We start from the raw sequence: 21112 nt of genomic DNA, 5'->3' as shown, positions 1-21112 counted from the left end.
TTAACCTTGATTTCCCAATGACATGAAACCTCAGAAATAACGAGGAGGAGCGGGAGCTGTAGCAGAGTTCACTGCCTGCCAATTCAGATCCTTAAGGGAAAGTCATTGATAAACAAAATTGATGAGCTGTGAGAAACTATATCCAAATTTTGAATTGGGAGTTGGAAATTCCATCTGAAACTTGGCTGACTGATAGTATTACTGATGCATATGTTTTACTGATTTCCTCTGTACTCACAGAGTGTCTCTGGTGTCTGTTGTGGAGGTCATTTGCAGAAGGATAGGAGGGACGTCTATGTCCATTTTGGAAAAATTGTATGCACCCTCCGTTGTGTTCTGATAAGCTACGGATTCTTCTTAACACTGTGCTCAGACTACAGGAGATTTGGGCTTTTTTCCCCTTATTTGCCCCTCCAGACATTCAGTGGTGAAATCTGGTCTTGGAACTTGGTTGGTACCAACGTTTGGCCTAGAATTTCTGGTAATGTGAGGGGTATACAGGTCCAGCCTCTTGAACTGCTTGCAAACTGATCGGGACCACACTGATAGTTTCAAACATGTTTGAAATTTTCAATTGTAAAATTCTTCACACTGTAAATGTATGTGCTTGATGAAACCCTAATATGGTGAAATGATAATTTGGTGTTTCCATGTAATCCACTAAATAGTCTAGGTTTAATTTCCAAAAGTGTGATTTTGGTGCTATAAATGAACATGATGGTAGCTTTTTTTGTATAGCCTGACTCTCCATTTTGTAATAGTTATTCTTCAGTATCTACTTATCTAAAAGACACCAGGTACTGACAGTTAACAGTCTTGGGTAACCACTGGAGATTAGGTCAATCAGGGTAACCCACCGTAATCAGACAATTTTTAACAGGCAGAACTCCTGAGCCATTACTCTGTAATCAACAATTAAGTCTGTGTTGGGTGACTTCGTGAAACTGTCAGACAATGTGATTGGTTTCATTATATAATTATTTTTAACACCAGCACGGAGTGTTCTGCAGGTGCTGTCCAAGTTTAACATCGGCCTAAGCAAGCATCAGGTAACAGTGTAGCGCAAGATCACATTTGATTCCATTTGCAGCCATTTAAACCTGACAACAGAGATTCTTAGGTTGCAACTTTCAGGCTGCAGATGTGATCTCAATGCTGTACAGATCATTAAATCCAGTTTTTTCAACAACACATCAAAATGTTTCTTTCAACTTGTAAACATATTTTCAACTGGACTTCAGATGACAGCTAAAGTTGGCAGTTAAGGATATCCTCCCCCGACTCCTGCAAACACACATATACACGTGTACCCTGTCGCCCATTTGTCTCTGTCTCCCTTACATTCTCTCCCTTACGGTGAGCTCAGTGAGACGGGTGTGATGTGTGCCGCATCACAGCCCCCGCACCGCTTGTTACCATAGCAACACAGGAGACAGAGTGCAAGAAAATTATAGAAGGACAGAGATAGAGTGAGAGAGGGAAAGTTTGTGAGAGAGATATCAGGATGTTTACTTTTGTACTATACACATGCCTCCATCTGTGTCCCCCTACTATAATGAGGAAGGTTTCGAAATCCTTCACTCACATTCTTTACTTTGGGTCACTTGGGTACATTTTTATTTTATTTTTATTTGGATTTGGAGACTGAAGAATGTTACTTCAATTCAGATGGGGAAATTCACAAATATGGTAACAGAGTGACTGATCAGAGGCAACAGATATCCTACAAATGGTCACATTATTGGTCGGGCATGATCTTGCTCTTTCACAACATGCTCCAAAAACCCTAAACATTACATCTACAGCTTCCAGCTCCCTACATTTGAGAGGCACGAATGCAGTATAATTCACTGCTACAATAAATGACTGAAAAAGCAAAAAAAGCAAAGAAACATTGATTTCACTGATTTGAAAGTGTTCGTTGTATTTGGCACAAGAGTTAAAAAAAAAAAAGCTAGCATGGGGGGAAAGACGTTGAGATCATAAACGAAAAAATAATCAATTTCGCATTAAACCTCATCAACCAGACACACTATTCAGCTTTCACTGCATATTAATGAATCATCTGCATCACCTCGGGCCTGTCATTGCAGGTGTCATACTGTTTTAACAACACAGGGAGCGCAGCAAATCCTTTCCATGCTGAAAAGTTGCTATATGTCTGGGAATAACCAGTAATTACAAACCGAATGAAAGTGTTTCAGAAAAGCAAAAACACCCTGACAATAAAAAAAAAAAATTCCAAAGAATGGGCTATTCATTTGTGCTCACAGAACCCCTAAGAGTTTGAAGACATGTTAGTAAAATTAACACAAGCAACACACTTTACTGTTTTTTTTTATGCCCCAATGATGTGGCATCACAAAACTGTAGAGACACAGACTGGCCATAGAGATTGTCACAACAAAAACATTGCTCACATTGTTAGCTGGGACAAGCAGAGGACAAGGAGAATATTTTACTCCTCTGCTCAGAGTATAAACAGATCACAGAAATATACTGTCTGAAAAAAACACCAGAATTACATAAGTTAAGCTGTGAGGAGCAGATCAGGGCTGTGCGGGGAAATGCAGACCAACCCACAAAAATCTGCAGATTATATCATCACCTGCCATCAGCCTGAAAACATCTGTCCAATGATATCATGTATGTGACATTGTGTATGTACACTGTGTGCATGGATGTATATTCATAGTATATTATCATTTTCACCTGCGTGCTTAAAGCTATATTATATATTATTGGACTTTGTCATCATTAATTATTAGGTTAAAAAGTGTTGTCTTGTTTTAGTATCTGCTGTCATATTTGCAATAGCAGCTAACATCCATTCATCCAAATAAAGCACATTTAAATTTGTATTTAGGGAACTAGACAGGTAGAGGAGGAGAGCGCTGGACAGAAATGTGGAACCAATGAAATGTGGGAAAGCCATTAAAGTGCAAAATGACATGCAGCTAATTTACTGTAGATCCATCTAGTACTCTGTCTCTCTCTTTCTCTGACACACATACACACGCACACGATTCTGTGGGCGATAAGCTGGATGTCTCGTTACTGGGCATTAGCTGCACCTCTCCTTTATAATCCCTGCTGTCAGACAGGCTGGTGGCATGCGTGTGCGTGCGTGTGTGTGTGTGTGCAGCCCATCCAGTATAATTATTGCCTTCGTGTAAAGCAGGGAATAACTCTGACTGCTGCTTCTAAGCTACCGGCCCATCATTAGGTTACACAAGATTGTCGGTTAATGGCTGTGTGTTTGTGTGTGTGTAGAGAGGAGGCTGTGGTGCTTTGTGGTTTGTGTGTGTGTTTGTACATACACTGAAAAGTGACTTGGCATTAGAGATTCTCAAATGTTGATGGCTCCAGAATCCACTGGAGCTGAACCTGATGTTAAAAGTTAGTTTTACTCTGCTGACATAAAATCATAGGTTTTAGCTGAACATTTGTACAGCATATAGTATATTGTACATGTTTCTATAGTTGTTATTACCAGAGATGTTTAAGGTAGTGTTATGGCAGAAATTCATATTATGTGCATTTTGGCAACCCCCACCGATTCTGACTGCAACATAACTGATGCGAATACAACGTTTACGGCATTTATCTGACACTTTTGTCCAAAACGACTTACAGTAATTCATACATATATTCATACACTGATGGCAGTGACTGCCATGCAAGTTGCCGACCAGCACATCAGGAGCAGTTTGCACTCCTTGCTCTGAGCAAGGGAGTACTGGTGTTAAGAGAGCAGGAAGATGTCAGGGGGAAAACCACAAATCATTTTCTCCATAAACTATGATCTAGTTTCACCAAATCAGTGATGATTTGTGATACTGCAATAAAGCCCTACACGCTGTGATCCTACCCGCTCACTGACGTTACATAGTGTCAGCGGCACACCATTAGGATTATATTGGAAAGGAAATAAAAGGAAAACATTTCTTTGATCATACTTCTCTCTTGAAAGATTGTCTTGATGTAGGAAAATAAATAATCTGATATATAACTTTATTCCCAACATTATGATCGCCTTTAACAATCTTGCAAGACCGGGCTGTTTATTCCACATGGCTGAAGCAACTGGATGATGAAACATTGCAGACATAAACTTGTCTGTCATGTTTACGTTCCAAGCGAGGCTATCTCTTGAGGTTTGGTGAGGATTATGAATGTGAGCAAAGATAAGTAGTAGTAAAGTCATGTTTATTTTAGTTATGGATCACTAAAAATACGCTGTGTTTTACATGCAGCAAGTGGTCAGAAAGTGAGAAAAATAATGTACAGAATTATAAGGATGCATGATTAAGAAATATTGCTAATCGTTTCATACTTCCATCGTATCTCTATGAATGGGAATCTAATCAACTGGCAAGATGCCTTGCGATTCCCAACTCTTATAAGGATAGGTCAAATTTTTTAATTATTTTTTTTACGATGACTGGTGACCAATAACTCTGCCAATTAAAATATGACATTTTAAGGCTGATTCACATGGCTGGTTTGAAATGGAAATGCCTTTTTCCAAATAAAGGAGCTACTTAACTTCAAACTGCACCTCGGAGTCTGATCCCAGGCCGGGACATTTCCTTTGAAAGTCAGTTAAATGACTTGGCTTTGGGCACAGCTGTCTCTGAATATAGAAACTGAAAAAATGAAGCAGTGCTGGGAGGAACGAGAGAAGGTTGGAAAAGCAGTGAGAACATCGGGGAGCAAGAGACCAAAAGGCCACTGTGGTGATAAAGATAAAGTAGAAATAAGGGAGGCAGGGAGAGAGAGAGAGTAATGTTACAATGGTGGTGTATTACCTCAGCAGGTGATATTACAATGTCTGCTGTGCTGAATATGAGAGATGACACTTTAATGTGTGAGGCAATAAAAAGTGATGAGGCCAGACCAGGAGGAATAGGCAGAATATACAGCCTCTGTCTCTTTCTAACTCTTTTCACTCTGACATCATTCCCCAATCTCTCTTTGTGTTTCTTTCTCCACAGTTCAACTCACTTCTTTACCTTGTGTATCATCGCTCTTCTTCTTTCTTGACCTCAAGAAACATAGTTATCCAGCTTTACGAAACACTGGCACCTCCTTTTTGATCATCCTCTCTCTTCCTCTGTCAGTCATTCTGTCTTTCCCCCCAGAGATCATATCTGTGTCACTTTATCCTCTCTTCTCTCCGTCTAGCTCAATCCCGCCTTATCTCCGTGGATTTAGTTGTCTTTAACCTCTCCTCTCCCTCTGGTGTTTCTCTCAAGAGTTTCAATGTGTGTTACAGGCTGTGTTTGCTCCTTTTGTTATTTCTTTAATTATCCTCGCTGCCATATTTCCTTTTCTTTGTTGATATGTATTTGTCGGCAGTGTACATGTTTTGCCAACCAGGAACCCCAAAGTGCCATTGCTAGTTTCAGATTGACGCAGTTGTCATTTTCATGCCCGGCGCCCATGTCGTGTAAACAGCAATCGTACTTGTGCCAGCCTGTGCGCCCCTGGTTGTGTTGGTCCTAAAATTAGGTGTGGTCTGGTGCATTGATGGCGCCCTGCTTTCTTTAGGCAGCAGAAAGCAACTGTGCCATCGACCAACAACAATCTGGTCCAAAGTCAGTATACATACATAGGTGGGCTCACAGCGTTTGTATTAGAGTGTGATTGGTGAGGCTGCTTTCAGTTTTTTTAAACGTTACTATCCACACAGTAATGTCACTGTAACAAATATCGTGGTGTGTTTAAGCAGCAAACCTAAAAGCTATAAGTCATGAAGTTGCAGGACTGAAGACACTGAGTAATTAGAATTAAACTTTTATCTTCTGAAATAGATACTTTTCATCAGTGCCGATAAAATTCAGGATTTGTTGGCAGGAAAATGTAAAAACATTCAGCAGTTTCACGCTAACAATTGTTAAAACACTGTCTTGACCAGTGGATTCTCGCTTTGCTCATAAGCATGTAATGTGCATGTGATATGACACATATTGTAGAAATGTTGATGTTATATTTATGACAAGTGTGAACATATTCATTGTTTGCAGGAACATAAAATGGGCCCAATGGGCTGTCATTGAAGGTTTGTGTGGTAATGCCTGGCTTACAATCAATGTCTATCTGATAACCAGAATTAATGAGATATGGAAACGTCCGTTTGCTCACATATTCACACACATAGATACTATACAACATAGGCGAACCAATGTATGTATTTGTCTTTGTCTTATACATATCTGTGTGGCAGTGTGTAACTCACACAGCTGACTGCATCCAGACAAAGACCCCAGCTGGAGGGCAGTAATGTCTGTTATCTACATTCATCCATCTTTCTTCCCTGCTTCTATTACAGTCTCCAACGATGCCATTCCTCCATCTAAAGTTATTTTCACTCTTTGTCTCCCTCTTTACTCCTCCAAATTTTAATGCATCTCCTGCTGCCCCCTTTTCTTTCTTTCTTTCTTTCTTTCTTTCTTTCTTTCTTTCTTTCTTTCTTTCTTTCTTTCTTTCTTTCTTTCTTTCTTTCTTTCTTTCTCAGTACTCCAATTAGAGGGTGAAGAGGGGTGTTTCTGCCATCATTCTAAAGGGAAAATACAAATGGACAGTTCTGTTCTGTTCTTGTCCAACATGTACAGATTTCATAATATGATTTAAATATGAATTCAAGCTGCATTTATAACCCACAAGACTGCCTGGCAGTATTGAAAGGTCCACTTAACTGTAAGTGTTCTCCAACGCAATCCTGCTTTAATGAAACATACTGTGAATGAAAATCCAAGGCACGCTGTAATTGAAGAACCATTTATTTGAATAAAACAGGATTATATAATCAAAAGAAGAGTGTTCGGTTTGCTTTTAACATTATATATTTATCTGTGTTTGTGGCAGAGAGGTGTTAGCAGTGCCATTTTGTGCGATCACTTGTCAGCGTTGCCAATTTGTAAATGCAAATGTGAGCTTTCCTTGGGATTTCTATTGTCAGTGTCAAAAAAGTCATTAAGTCAAAGTTAGCAAGAAAGAGCAAACTTTACAACCGTTCTCATGCATTGGCATGGGAGTAAAATGCCACGCTTTGTGCACACAATGAGAGCCATAAAACCTTTCCAATTATGATTCAGTAGGTAGAGCACGGGAGGTTTTGTGCTTCTGCTTCCACTGGGGACACCCTGATCAAAATAGGCACTTATAATTCCAGACATCTCTTGTTTCTTGGTGATTTCGTTGTGTTTGTTTATCATGCTGTCTTTCTCTTCGCTCTTTCTACTCTGGCTTTGTGTAAGCTAAGGCTAATTACTACTTTCTTCAGGCCTCTTAAGAGTTATTTCTATCTTTATTGACTCCACAATGCCATTGATTGAACGTTAAGTTAATCAGTAATGAAAACAAATTGAATTGGACATTTTCCAACTGCGCTGGATCATATACCTATGTCCTTGTGAACTACCCCACAGTGTCGTCTCCCAGTGTTGCTTTGCAGCAAATTCTGTTATGAAGCAGTTCTTTCCCATTGCTTGTGACATATTTTCCAAGAACATTTTCTAGATGACAAACAGTGATAGAGCGAGTTTGGATGGGCCCTGAAGGTCAATACACATTGATGAAGTTAGCATGCTAAAAAAATGACACTGTCATCCGAAAAAAGAAACAGCACTGTAATTTGAGATCGATCAAACTTGTCATTGTCATTTTTCTCTATTGGGAAAGAACATTTTTTTTTGTTTCTCCTTTTTCTTCTTTTCTTCTCCCTCTTTCCAAGTGACCTTCTCTGAGCTGAGTCAATATGAGTGAGAATCAATGGAGTGGGTTGTCTGAGCACCACTTTTTGCTAAAACAGTAATCCAGGAGTGAATGATTTACTAGTTTGAATCTGAATGATCTACTTTTCCTTACTTTTTTGCTGTTGCCTTGGCTGCCTGCCTGCTTGTCTCCGCACCAGTCCCCCTTGAATATTATTGTCTGTGTCTTTCTTCCTTTTTTCTCTATGCATTTCTCTCTCTCTTCTGCCTTGACAGTTTTGTTTTTGTCCCCCTGTCACATATCAAATCAACGTCTGCTGTCTGAAGCCCAGGGGAAATCAGCAAAGTTGCCAAAATCCAAAATACACTCTGTATGCCTAAACTAGCCTGAACAGTGTGTGTGTGGGTGAGAGTAAGAACGAGGGGGAGTGTGCACGTCTATCTGTGTGACTTATTTTTACAGACAGTTGAGGGAGTTGAGGGCATTTCTAAGGTTGGTGCGTGTTGTTGAGAAAGGGTCCCCTGGAGGGTTTGAAGTTATTCAAAGTGATTAGATTCAGGTCAAGAATCACTTGAACAAGAATGGAATTTTCATTTAATCCTAATTCATTGATTGAATAGTGAAAGTGCTTCCAATTCTGGTAATTTATATATTTTTAGATGAACTAAACACGCATTTAGTTGAAACATTCCATATCCTTTTAGTAATATTAATATTTTTGTCTTTGTGTGTTTGTCTTGTTTGATTTATTTTCTTGTTCTATGCGGCAGTTAGGTAACTGAATTACAGTGATTATCTGCCAAACGTAATTATGGTTCTGTGAAAGATAGAGTAATAGTCTAGGAAAGAATATAGGAAATGTGTGCAACAGGGAAAAAATGGCAAGAGAAGGAAGAAGAAACAGATAGAACAGAGAGCAAGCATGGACCCCGATAAACCCCGGGCCGCTGCAGTGAGGACAAAGCCTCTGCATATGGGATGTCCGCTCTACCAACTGAGCTAAACGGCACCCTACAGGGGCATGTTTTGATGTATGGCCAGGCAACGTTTCCCAGCTTTCCCAGCACATTTGCTAAAAACAGGCTACACCTTCCAGCAACCATGCAAACACTTACTGGCTGTACCCGACTGGACGACCGCCACTCATGGGCAGCTGTGATGGGATTTCAAAGTGAACCAACGCCACGGCTCGTTGGGAAACTTTCAGCTCAGCTCAGCGAAAGGTGTTTCTGAAGACATGTTAGATGAGAAATAAGCCATGCTGTTACGGGATCTGTCCACATTTTAAGTTGACAAAGTTTAATTTTTCCTGTTTCCTGAGTTTCCAGAAACATCTTGTCGTACCTGTACCAGACGCCACTGATTTGCATGAAGTAGCCAGAAATCAAATTTATGCAAATCAGGAGCAGGCAGCGCAACACCCCATCTCTTGAAACACATCAGTGCATATACAATGAGTGGGAGGCGTGAAATGATGGTTTATGGAAACTTGCCTTTAGTGAGCCAAGATGATCCATCCTCCTGACAGGTGTGGCATATCAAGATACTGATTAAACACCATGATTAGTGCACAGGTGTGCTTTGGACCGGTCGCAATAAAATGCCACTCTAAAATGTGCAGTTTTATCACATAATGTGCCAATGTCACACACAGTTTTGAGGAGGTGTGCAGTTGGCATCCTGACTGTGAAAATGTCAACCAGAGTAGTTACAAGCAAATTTAATGCCCCCTCAAATATTAATTCCGATAACTCTGCAGTGCATTCAGCTGGACTCACATCCACACACCACTTTTTACCATGACCGCCCAGGACCTGTCCATCCAGTTTCTCCATCTGCATTATTGTCTGAGACCCGCTGATGCACAGCCCAAATACTTCCTGCACAAACTGCAAAGTTTGGAGTGGCTCTTTACTGTGACTAGTCTGAAACACACCTGGGCACTAACCATATAACTTGCCACACCTGTCAGGCGAATGGATTATCTTTTTTTCAGGAAATTTTGATTATATTGTGTGCTTAAAAACATTTGAAAGCTTTTACTTCAACTAGTGAAAGATGGGAGCAAAAGCAAAAAAATTGTATTGAAAAGATATATAGATATAAAGAAATGCTGAAAAATAAATGAATTAAAAGAGAGGCATTAAGTGGAAGAAATGGGAAGAGAAAATAAAAAGGGGAGGATCAAGATGTGGGGTGAAAATGGAAAAAAAGAAGAACCGTGTGTGAGAGTCTCAGAAAAAATAGAGATGGAGGGTAATGAAGTGTGGCATCGATAGATGAGTAAAAGCGAACCTGCTGCCAAGGTAAGCAGGCGTGGGCTGTTCTGCTGCGTGTGTGTGCGTGTTACTGAATGACGGCCGTGTAAAGTGGCCCGATCACTCACATAATTACACAGTTGGGTACACACATGGACACAGGCATGGCTCGCAACCTTCTCTCTCTCTGTTACATACACACACAGAGTTTAGTGCCACTGTGTCTGTCTGAGAGACAGTTCTGACATTTGGCTTAATGAGTTTTGCTGTTGTCATGGTGACCTATGACCTCCGGTCAGCTGAGGCTGTTGATAGATGAGGTGATGTGGCTCACGGCTGGTGACTGGATCCTCTCCGCTCAAATTATAATTTGAAAAAGAATGTCAGAGCTCACGCTCTTCCTAAAGCCGCACTCTAAAACTCTCCATGAATTGACTCTACACACTTAACAGAAGTGTAAAGGAGGGCCCTCTCCTTTCTTAGCATTTAGATATGAGAATAAGTAATTTAGCAAGTCCTGCCCTTTGCCAATATTTATGACAACAGCTATACTATACAGGCAAATTGTTAAAAAAAACAAACAAACACCAAATATACTGTGCATCATTTTAACTTTGTGAGCTGTCTGGGTAAAACTACATTGCTAGAATCCAGGGCACTGAACAGATGTTTTCACCATCCATCAGTGAGAAGGAGTTGACCCAGCTGACATCTACACTGATAAATCCCAACTTGTCAGATCTCTCTCCTACAAATTGTGGATGCATATTTGCAAAAAGCATCCCCTCCCAGCATTGGGTTGCATCATCCTATTTTGTCCAAGTAGTCTGCTGCAGATAGTCTGCTGTTGCTGTGTTGTGCTTATCAACAACAGCATTTTAAAAGGAGCAGAGAACCAAATTCCTTTAGAGAACATATATGTTTGTTTTACCGATTGCTTTCTGACAGCAGAGCTTCTACATGTACAGCTGTTGTGCCACTAAGTTCTGGATGTTCACGGACATGCAGAGCAGCTTACATCCTTCTTTTTCCCCTTCATTTTCCCACTCTGTCTGATTGTGACCGTCTGTCTATGTGCTCTATGTTCACTTTCTCTACTTGTGTTGTCTGTCCAGCTAATTAATGCTGTCAGGTGTGGTTGGTGGACTGCTGGTGTGTGTGTGTGTGTGTGTGTGTGTGTGTGTGTGTCCGTGCGTGCGTGCGTGCATTGTGTGTGCATGCGTGCAGTACGTTTGTAAGCAGCAGATGCTCATCTAGAATCACTGCCAGGTTGCCATGGCAGCTAGAGAGTGGGTGGGTTGGGGTCGGGTGGCAGACATTAATTTCTAAAGTGACCCATTGGCAGCTCAGCTTCAGATCAGATTCACATATTTTGCCAATAAAAAATCTGACCTTATTTACCCCAGCTGAAGTGGTCCTACTACAGTGATCACAGAACAATCCAAATTTGTACCCTGATATAACAACTCTGGAATTGAAATGCATGCCTCCACTCTCTACCCTCTCATCAAACATTGGCAGCAGTTTGTTTTCTCACCACATCAATGACTGTATCAAGAATGAAGCACAGCCTTTGAGGTCAAAGGGAAACAATAACACAAACAAGCATTTACTTTAAGCTGTGGATCCCCCACACTCTGTGGTTCATTCACTGATTAAATGATGTCAGTGCCCTTTAATTCAGATGAAATGTTCAACAGGGATGGTCTTGTCTAGCTGTAGAGGTGCAACGATACAATCAGCTCTTGATTTGGTTGTATTCAGCAATCACAGTCCAAAATTCCTTATCTACTTACTAATTAGGCGCAGCAGACTGTCTTAGATGTTTAAAATTAATATCCACATCACCTTGTCCTAAATGCAGATTCTTATCTCCATAAAACTCAACTGAATAAAAAAGTAGAGACTGTATTCACCTGGTCAGGATAACACTTTCCAAACACTCTAGTTTGCCAGTTTCTAAATCAAATGCAAGGTTTCTCTTAAGTTGCATTTCACAAAGGCTGCAACAAAAGATCAAAAGGAGTTTGGAGGATAATCACAGAAGCTGAGTTTAAGGCCAATAGGGAAATCATCAATAACGCATTCAATAGATTTTTCTCCATTCACTGCTGTTGTCCAGAAAACAGAATGGAAACCCAATCCAGCAGTCAAATTTAGTCAAAATCCCCAATGCTTTATTCCTAAATGCAACTTTCTGGTTGTCAGTGTCTCCTTCTTGGAAGGACAGAGACACAAACGACAGAGAAATGTTTTGCCAGAGATAATTTTCTCTCTCTCTCTCTCTTTTTTTAAATTAAGCTGTTCTGTTTCATCTGCATGACACACAAATACTGCCCCAATATTTCATTAACATCCTTGTTCAGCTGTGTTATTAGATGTAACCATTTTTAAGGAAGACTTAAAGGGGCTCTTTGGAACTTCTGTTTTGTGCTGGAGGCCAGTTATTACGTTGGTGGACTTCTTTCCTTAACTAACATTAGCTTCTGTTGCTCCCTCTTAGCGGAGCGGAGACAGGCACTGAGACGAGGCACTTGAGAACATGCCTAAAGTCTCATCCTTTGGACTGTCAACGAAACTCCGACCCAAGTCCTTAAGAAAGAAATCCACAGTCCAGCACTATTAAACGGCTTTAACATCGTCCACAGGATGGGGAAGATCTCATTTTTCATGTCACATTGCAAATCGCTAACCCTAACCCAACGAACACATGTACATTTCTTGAAGGTTAAACAGAGTTCCTTTAAAGGATTAGACATCCGAAAATATGTGGTTCAAAGGATGCATTTGTTTGGTGCATTTACTAATCCTGTAACCAAATCCACCTGGAAGACATACTCCTGAATTCAAAGAGTGAAAAACTTCTGGTGTGAGACAGATTTCTTAACCAAGAAAGAACCAACTGAAAATTAATAATCACTCGCAAATGAGTCCCAGTTTCTATTTATACTTTGAATGAATGGAATAGGAAGGCAATGGCCCCAGGCTCCAGTATGTAGAGTGGGTTTGTAAAAAGTTCTGCTTAAGGTAGTGCACTGGCCTACAACACTGGCATACTGTACTATTATGCAAATAGCATTTCCAATATTGGTAGAGACAGGCCATCTAATGTTAATTGAATAGTGGATAGAAAAGTCTGTGCGTGTGTTTGTGTGTGTGTGTGTGTGTGTGTGTGTGTGTGTGTGTGTGTGTGTGTTTGTGTGTATGTGTGTGAGTGAGAGAGAAAGAGGAAGAGGATGTGTGTGTGTTGGTGTGTGTGTCTGTGTGTGGATGTGCATACACTTAAAATCCAGTGTGGTCTAATGAGACACAAAGTACAGACAGCAGGTTGAGCGTGGGCTGGAAACCATGGCAACGGCCTTGGGCTCCTAGACATGTTGAGAGAGAGAGAAAGAGAGGAATTCATTAAGATCAGTTTGTTTTTTTAATCAGGTATAGTGACTGATCGATTAGCCTAATGTAAGATGGTACACACAGAAAAGTATTGCCCCCACGCATACACACACACACACACACACACACACACACACACACACACACACACACACACACACACAGCTTCGCACTCTTCATCTACCCCGAAGACTTCTTGTGGGAACATCGCCCACACAGATGTAATATACTGTAGATTTTCATATGTAAACATTTGTGTCTTTAAAGTCGCACAGCACATATGGCCCCATAGGTGGTTTTGAATTGCAGGCAAGGGCTGAAAAGATGCCCCAAATGCACAGTAAACAGAGGGCTCACCTGTCTCCACCTATCTGTGGTATTTGGGTGTTGGAGGCACCTGCAGTTTTACTCCCTACCATGATGTTCTGACACTTTGTAATTGAACAGTCCAGTCCCGTCTTTTTCTCCCGGTTTGTTCATTAGGTGCTATGTTTTTCATGAGCACTGCAACTCATTAGAAAATCATGTTAGAGATACTAAAAGACTAAAAATTGAAAAGAAATAAGCTTTCTGTCCACCATGAGTGGTTTGAGTTTGAAACATTTACAGTATTCACTACATAAGCCAGCCTTGACACCAGCATTGTTAGCAATGCAAGATATCTATTGGATGATAATAAAAATATCAATAAATGATTGTATTAAATGATGATGTATAAATATTATATTATCAGCTATTTATTGATATCAGTGAAATTATAGCCAACAAATAGAGCCAATACTAGAAAGCCCTTTGGCAATGCTTTCACAGACTTTTCATGCGCAGCAGCTATAAACTCCGATAAGGCAGGTGGCTGTAGTGACCATTTGAAGTTGGTGTGTGCTTCACCAAATGAACAGTGAAGACGGAGCAGGACGAGCTTGGCGCGCTGTTGTCTCACTCCTAACATTAAGTTGTGTAATGAGCACCTGCACAACAATGCCAGTACATGCACTGTAGACTAGAGAGCCAATTTCTTGTCATTGTGGGGAACATCCTAGCCTTTCTTACCCTCAGTTGCTTAAATTGCAGTTAATGGACAAAAATGCAATCTGGTTGATTGGTATCAGCCACAAGAAGTTGTTAATAATTATTCATATTGGCTGAAAGAAACAATCTATATTTGCAACCCTAATATGTGACATACTCGCAGGCCTCACCGCCTGCTTCAATGCAATGCAATCACCAAGATAGCTAAACAGGAGCAGGTAAAGACAGACCTCATTGTGTGAGAATTGAAATTACACTGCTGGCATGTGCAGTGCGCATGGAAGATCTCTTTTATGTCTGTATGCTAGTGTGGGTGATCATTGCTGTCCTCCAGCTATTACAGAAATATCAGTAATGAGAATTCATGAAAACAGAAGTCACTACATACAGTATAACTTGTTTAAAAATGCCATTTTATGATACATTGTCCAGTGAAGCACAACAGTGCTTGGAAAACAAGCCCATGGCCATCAGTTATTGGTTAAATGTCAACACACATGAAAAATATCTCAATTATAAAATGAATTTGTGGGAGTCAGAAGAAAGTATTGTTGTTGATTGTCTTGTTCCAACATGTGTGGGAGTCGTTGTGTTAACCAGGAAATAATTAAAATCACATTTTTTATGCTTATAGTTAAAGACAGAACAGCGCAAATATGATTTGGTGCCGGAGAGCCAACCAAATTACTTTCTGAAGGGGCAATTAGAAATTTGTTGATAAAACGCTGCATATTTTTTCAGCAATGGTAAGTGTGCTGTTTTAATTTCATTTTGAAATTTGATCACAGACAGTATAATGCAGTGGGAGTGAAGCCATTTAGTGAGGTCAGTGATTGGGTTCAAGACCGCAGTGGCACAAGCAGAGTTGTTTATCAGAATTAAGGACGACTTTGCAGAACTGTTCTTACTTTCTGGTGATGATTAATGCAAGTTAAGGAGCATGTTGGTGTGTGTTGCTTGTAATTTTGGCCTCTGAGGAGCAGCAGGTGTGAATTTCTGGGAAGCTTGCCAAAAAGGTGACAAGTGAAAGAATGAAAGAAAGGAAGGAACGAAGGAGAGAGTGGGAGACAAAAGAGAGAGAAATTAAAACAACAAAAATGTATTTGAAAACAAACAGATGTGGCATTAGAGAAACACATGCACATGCCGCGTATGTGTATGCTGTGGTGGAAATTTCTGTCAATCAAAGAGTAAAGTCAGATCTGTCTTTTCGGTAAGTTTAATCCAACCATCTGCAGATGGACTCACCACACAGTCAAATTCATGAGCTGAGTGAATGAGCCCCGAGTAAAGGAGTGTTCACAATTTATACACAGATATCAACAAGGTCAGGGGAAGAGACAAGCACTCTCGGTGCCAGCAGTGATTAAGCTACACACACACGTACATACGACTATCCCAATCAGACAGGCTTCTCATCGACACAAGACGTAAAGTTAAAACTTCATGACGCATGACCTGGGACTCTGTGCAAAGCATAAAATTATCAGACATAAAACATGAGACAAGAAGGCAACTTTCTATCTGAGTTTTGGCTGGTTCGTGACTCTATTACAATCATATAGGGCAGAGGTTAGGTGTTCATACATTTGATTCAACAAAATAGTTCAAAATTCATCAACCCATAATGAAAAGGAATTTTTCCATCACAATGCGTATGTGTGTGTGTGTGTGTGTGTGTGTGTGTGTGTGTGTGTGTGTGTGTGTGTGTGTGTGACAGTATAGATAGAATGTGTTGTGTGCATGGGAAAGAAATAAGCAGCAAAAACGAGAAGGACATATTGACAGATAGATGCAGTGCAATGTGAGTCGGAGGAGGGGGAAGAAAAAGAGGATAGAGAAACAGAGCGAAGGGGCTCAAGGGAAAGCCGAAGGTGTTAATGAGAGAGGGCGAAAGAGACAGATGGAGAGAGAAAACTGGGAGTGAGAAAAAGAAGATATTGAATGAGAGTGCTGATTAATTAATTGTCATCGATTGTTTACTTCTGTGTGTTTTCACTGGCTCTACCTGTTAATCTCAGTTCAATTTTTTTGATCTTTTTCTTTTTCCTTGTCTTACTTTCTTTCTTTCTTTTTCACTCTGCGACACACTGTCTTATAATATCAATAACAGCACATCAATAATGAAAGTGTCCTTTGTGTAACATCAGAGACAAAAATGGCCAATGGTTTTGGGCAGCACTATGGATCTCCAAGAGTTACAATAGTGTGCGCACAACACTATTTCAAGCTCCATTGATTTACTTTTCATCTACAAGACCCATTTTACAGGGAGATGGTTTTAAGTCAAGGCTCAATGTAATGTAGAACAATATGAGAAGTAATGCCTTGTACCAAATGTATTACGGCTATTGAAATGATAGTCATGTAGTTTATTTTTTGAAGCAAGATAAGAGGAATATGTTTGTTGCAGCGCTGTGATTGTGCCCTGAATTCAAGTCCTGTTGCTCTGTGGAACCTAATAAAAACCAAAGTATACCATAAACCAGAGGTTCCCCACCGTCCTGGCTTGAGATCCCAAAATTAAGTTGGGTCATGGTTGCATATGTTGATGTGTTATGACCAAAGTCAACCAGTTACTGATTGAGTAATTTTTTAAAGGTGGAGCGAAGTGCAAACAGCCAGGATTTATAATAATGAAGAAAAGGAAAGGTTAGAGGAATGTCTAGAAAATAAATGGCAATGCTTTACAATTAGGTGCACAAAAATATGAGTTTACTGAGGAGTAATTAAGGAATGAATCAGGAACAACTTGGTAATTATTTCGGCTAGTGATTGGAAGGTCGCTGGTTCAAATCCCAACTCTGGGCTGAGCTGAGCTGCATGTCCTTGAGCAAGATAGTGAACCCCAAATTGCTCCTGATGTGCAGTTGGCACCTTGCATGGCAGCCTCTGCCATCAGTGAAGGGCCCTGCGATGAGCTGGCGACTTGTCCAGGGACCCTGTAGCCTGCCCTCACCTGGAGACAGCTGGGATTGGCTCCAGCAACAACCCCCGCAACCCCATAAAAAGGGATAAAGTGGTTACAGATGATGGATGGATGGATTCCTAAATAACTGATATGAGGATTATATGGTAGAAAATTATTATGAGTGAGAAATGAAAAATGTAATGTTATTTCAAAAAAACAGTGTGTACGCTAATGATTTAGTAATTGGTAATCCATGAGTTGTCACAACTTTGTGTACAATAGGAACAACACATGAAGAAGGTGGTCAGTATGTTGACTCACAGATATTTATGAAGTAATCATTACCTAATGATTCATTAATATAGTATCTCACTGTCTTTTGTTTTCTCGTAACTCATCATTATCTACTATATAGTCTTTGAATGACAGTTAATCAGGGATTACACATTCACGATTCATTAATTATCAAGTCATTATATCTTACTCGCTCATTAGTATCTGCTTAAATTTTTATTCTTTTTATTTTAAAGTGTTACAAAACAAATATACAATGATCCTGTGGTCTCTTCCATTTTGAGTTATTCAACAGCTATTTTTTGCCCCCTTTCATATTTCATATTTTTTCATATTTATAACCAAAACAAATCATTAAACTTTTTTTTTTTTTTTTTTGCTGTACAGCATGATTCTGCATCAGTCTCTCCAACAAAGTAGCATTTTGTTACTCAGCTACGACAACAAGCCAAACAAGCCTTGGTGACAGAACTGCTGCCCTCCCCCCACATAAATATGACAACATACATCCACACAAATGCACATTTCTTCGGATGGTTACAGGCATGGACTGTCATGTAATGGATATCCATCTAGAAATGCTTCCAGCATGATTCATGACCACAGCTCAGAGGCAACGGGTGACAAGAAGAATGACAGAGAAGAAGAAAGAGAAAAAGAAGGATAGTTAGAGTGGCACAATTGGTGACAGACATACAGACTTGCACATACACTTTGGCCCTCCAATATGACTGAGGCTGTAGGACTGCTGTAGGAGAAAATGAGTTTTGTTCTCTGGAGGCTCAGAGAGAAAGAACGAGACAAGGAGAGAGGGAAAGAAAGAGGGAAAGAAAGAAAGAAAAGAAAGATTTTCCACTGGAAGAGCTGAGGATCATTGTGTTGCTTGAGGCCATGTTGGCAGTAGTTGAGAAAGGAGAAGGGAAGATTTGTCATTCGCATCCACTTCTCTCTCTTTCCCTCCGTTTCTTTATCTCTCACTCACACACTCATTGTGCCATCTGTGCTTCCTTGAGGAGCAGTAAACCCAGATTTTGCTCCCCAAAAATGCAAACCGCAGCGATATGTCTACACCGTCCGTGTGTGTATGTATTCATCTTGCTGTTGTCTGACGGGGCATGACTGCTGAGCTGCAGCCAAAATACTCCATTTGACCCAGATCATCTCAGCACCCGGCTGGTGTGTGTGTGTCTATGCATAGTGTTTCATGCCTATTTGTAAGCGATATGATGAAATTTGGACATTGCCCATAATGATGTAAGGGCTCCCCCCCACGTGTCCTCTGACTCTCTGCTTATCATTCTGTTTGTGCCTCCTTTCACTGTTTTTCCCTCATTTACTATTTTTGCTTCTCCCTCTCCTGCTTCTCTTCTTGCTCTTTCTGTTTCTTATTCTCTCTGTTTGTCCCTTCCTCTCAGGAAACTGGAGCACCCACCGAGTTAATGTCTGTGTGATTTTACGTGTGTGTGTGTGTGTGTGTGTGTGTGTGTGTGTGTGTGTGTGTGTGTGTGTGTGTGTGTGTGTGTGTGTGTACGCGTGCGTGTGTTCAGGTATGTGTGTGAAATAGGGTTTATTTGTTATGATGATATATCAGTGTCCCTGCGCTTCACCTCTCATCCCAAACATTTAATTTCATACAATAACAGGCATGTCAGCTGTTCACTGCACGCACGGACGCACACACATAAACACACACACACACACACACACAGAAGCCAAACAAACATAGTTGTTTATTATAATCCCATCTCTATGAAGAAAATTCAGCACTCTTAATGGGCTCTATAAACTGACCCATTCTCCTTTGCACCTCAGCACACTAGAATTTACATGTACTGTGCATGCTTAATCAATTGGGTTGATTAATACGACTGCCAGTATTACTGTAAATCATATAGGAGCTGGTCATTTAAAAAATCCACAGCCCTACATAGAGCAAGTATGTTTTTTCTCACAGATAAGTTGATGGGGGTCTTGAATAGCTGATACCTGAATTTGTATATGTCATGACACTGACACAAGTTGCTGTCTTGTCTCTCTGTGTTTTGAGAATGCATCATGACCAAAGCCAGCTGTTAATTGCTTACTCAGTTGCTGACTAGCTCCTGTTATTTTGTACCAGGGTCATTGTCCAGCGAACATCATATAAATCTGGAGGACAACAAATACATATTTTGATGGTTATCCCAACTCTGTTCTTGGAGTTTGCTAAGCTGCTTGTCTTTCCTTGTTTTTCAGTGATGGATGGGCGGACCGATATGATGTAACAGATGGCTATGTCAGGGAAGCTGCCGGTGGTATTACTATCAAGCTCCAGTCGGCTGATGTGAAGTGGTTTGATGAGTACTACCTTAAACTCCGTCCTGAGAACAACCACAGGAACCCCTGGTTTCCGGAGTTCTGGCAGCATCGTTTCCACTGTCGTCTTAAAGGCCACCCACAGGAGAGCAGCAAACACAACCGCACCTGTGGCAGTGAGTGCAGACACAAATACACACACAATGGCAACCAAAACAGAATATTATGTAGGAATTGATTTGCAGATTATTTGATCATGAAAATAATCATTGCAGGTTTATGGACATAGACAGCACAGAATTCTACAGCTGTGTCTGCTTGGACAAAACCATCTGGAGTACATAGAAAGAGAGAGACTCCATTGTTTTGGGTCAACACAACAGGCTACAGCAGCAATCTGCATTTTTATTGACAAGCATTTCATAATGGCCCCTATTAATGCAAATAACATACACTCACAAAACATACTGGCTGAACACACAGCACACACCTACACGCACACACCATATGGACGCGCATGCACACACACACACACACACACACACACACACACACACACACACACACACACACACACACACACACACACACACACACACACACACAGCTTTCCGGTTCATCTGGAGATATCCCTCGTGGCTGTTGGTGCACCCTTCCATTATTTCTTTGCATCTGTCTCTCTCCATCTTTCTCTCTCTGTTTCATTCTCTCCATTCATACGCAAAACTGTGTGCGAGAGCTGCATCAAAGGGCGTCATGTCTCATGTATTCTAATGAAATGGGACATGAAATGAAAATGAACAGGACAAAGAAAGAGACAGAAAGAAAGGCGATGTGGAGGTGGGAAGTGGAGAAGAAATGAGAGGAAAGAGAGAGGTCTTTGATGTCAGGTACAAAAAGCAGGCTGTGTTTCATTAAACTAGAGGGGAAATTAAGAGTTTCTCTGATATACCTGCTTTTCTCTCTCTGTCCCCTCCCCCCTGGCTCTTCCCCACCACCTCTGCAGAGCGGGAGTCACTTCGGCAACAGTATGCACAGGACACCAAAATGGGGTTTGTCATTAATGCCATCTACTCGATGGCATATGGCCTGCATAACATGCAACGGGCACTGTGCCCAGGCTATCAGGTAGGTACTACTCTGATGGATTAATGGAGTGATGTAGTAGGACAAACCAAGGAGATAAAGAAGGGGCGTTAGGGGAGTGGAAAGT

General features: G+C 40.7%; 1 protein-coding gene across 3 annotated transcripts in view; it reads left to right on the top strand.

Annotated features, from left to right (window-relative positions):
- The window catches only part of grm5b (glutamate receptor, metabotropic 5b), a 74229-nt gene that overhangs the window by 29850 nt on the left and 23267 nt on the right, over positions 1–21112 (top strand). For all 3 annotated transcript variants that reach the window (XM_037074549.1, XM_037074559.1, XM_037074566.1), the window contains exons 7-8: positions 19840–20075; positions 20906–21027. In XM_037074549.1, the coding sequence (XP_036930444.1) occupies positions 19840–20075; positions 20906–21027 (358 nt within the window). The remainder of the gene's footprint in view (positions 1–19839; positions 20076–20905; positions 21028–21112) is intronic.

Source organism: Acanthopagrus latus, chromosome 2 (genome assembly GCF_904848185.1).
Source record: "Acanthopagrus latus isolate v.2019 chromosome 2, fAcaLat1.1, whole genome shotgun sequence".
Taxonomy (NCBI): Eukaryota; Metazoa; Chordata; class Actinopteri; order Spariformes; family Sparidae; genus Acanthopagrus; species Acanthopagrus latus.
The sequence above is the reverse complement of the archived record's forward strand: the minus strand, read 5'-3'. Positions and strand labels throughout refer to the sequence as shown.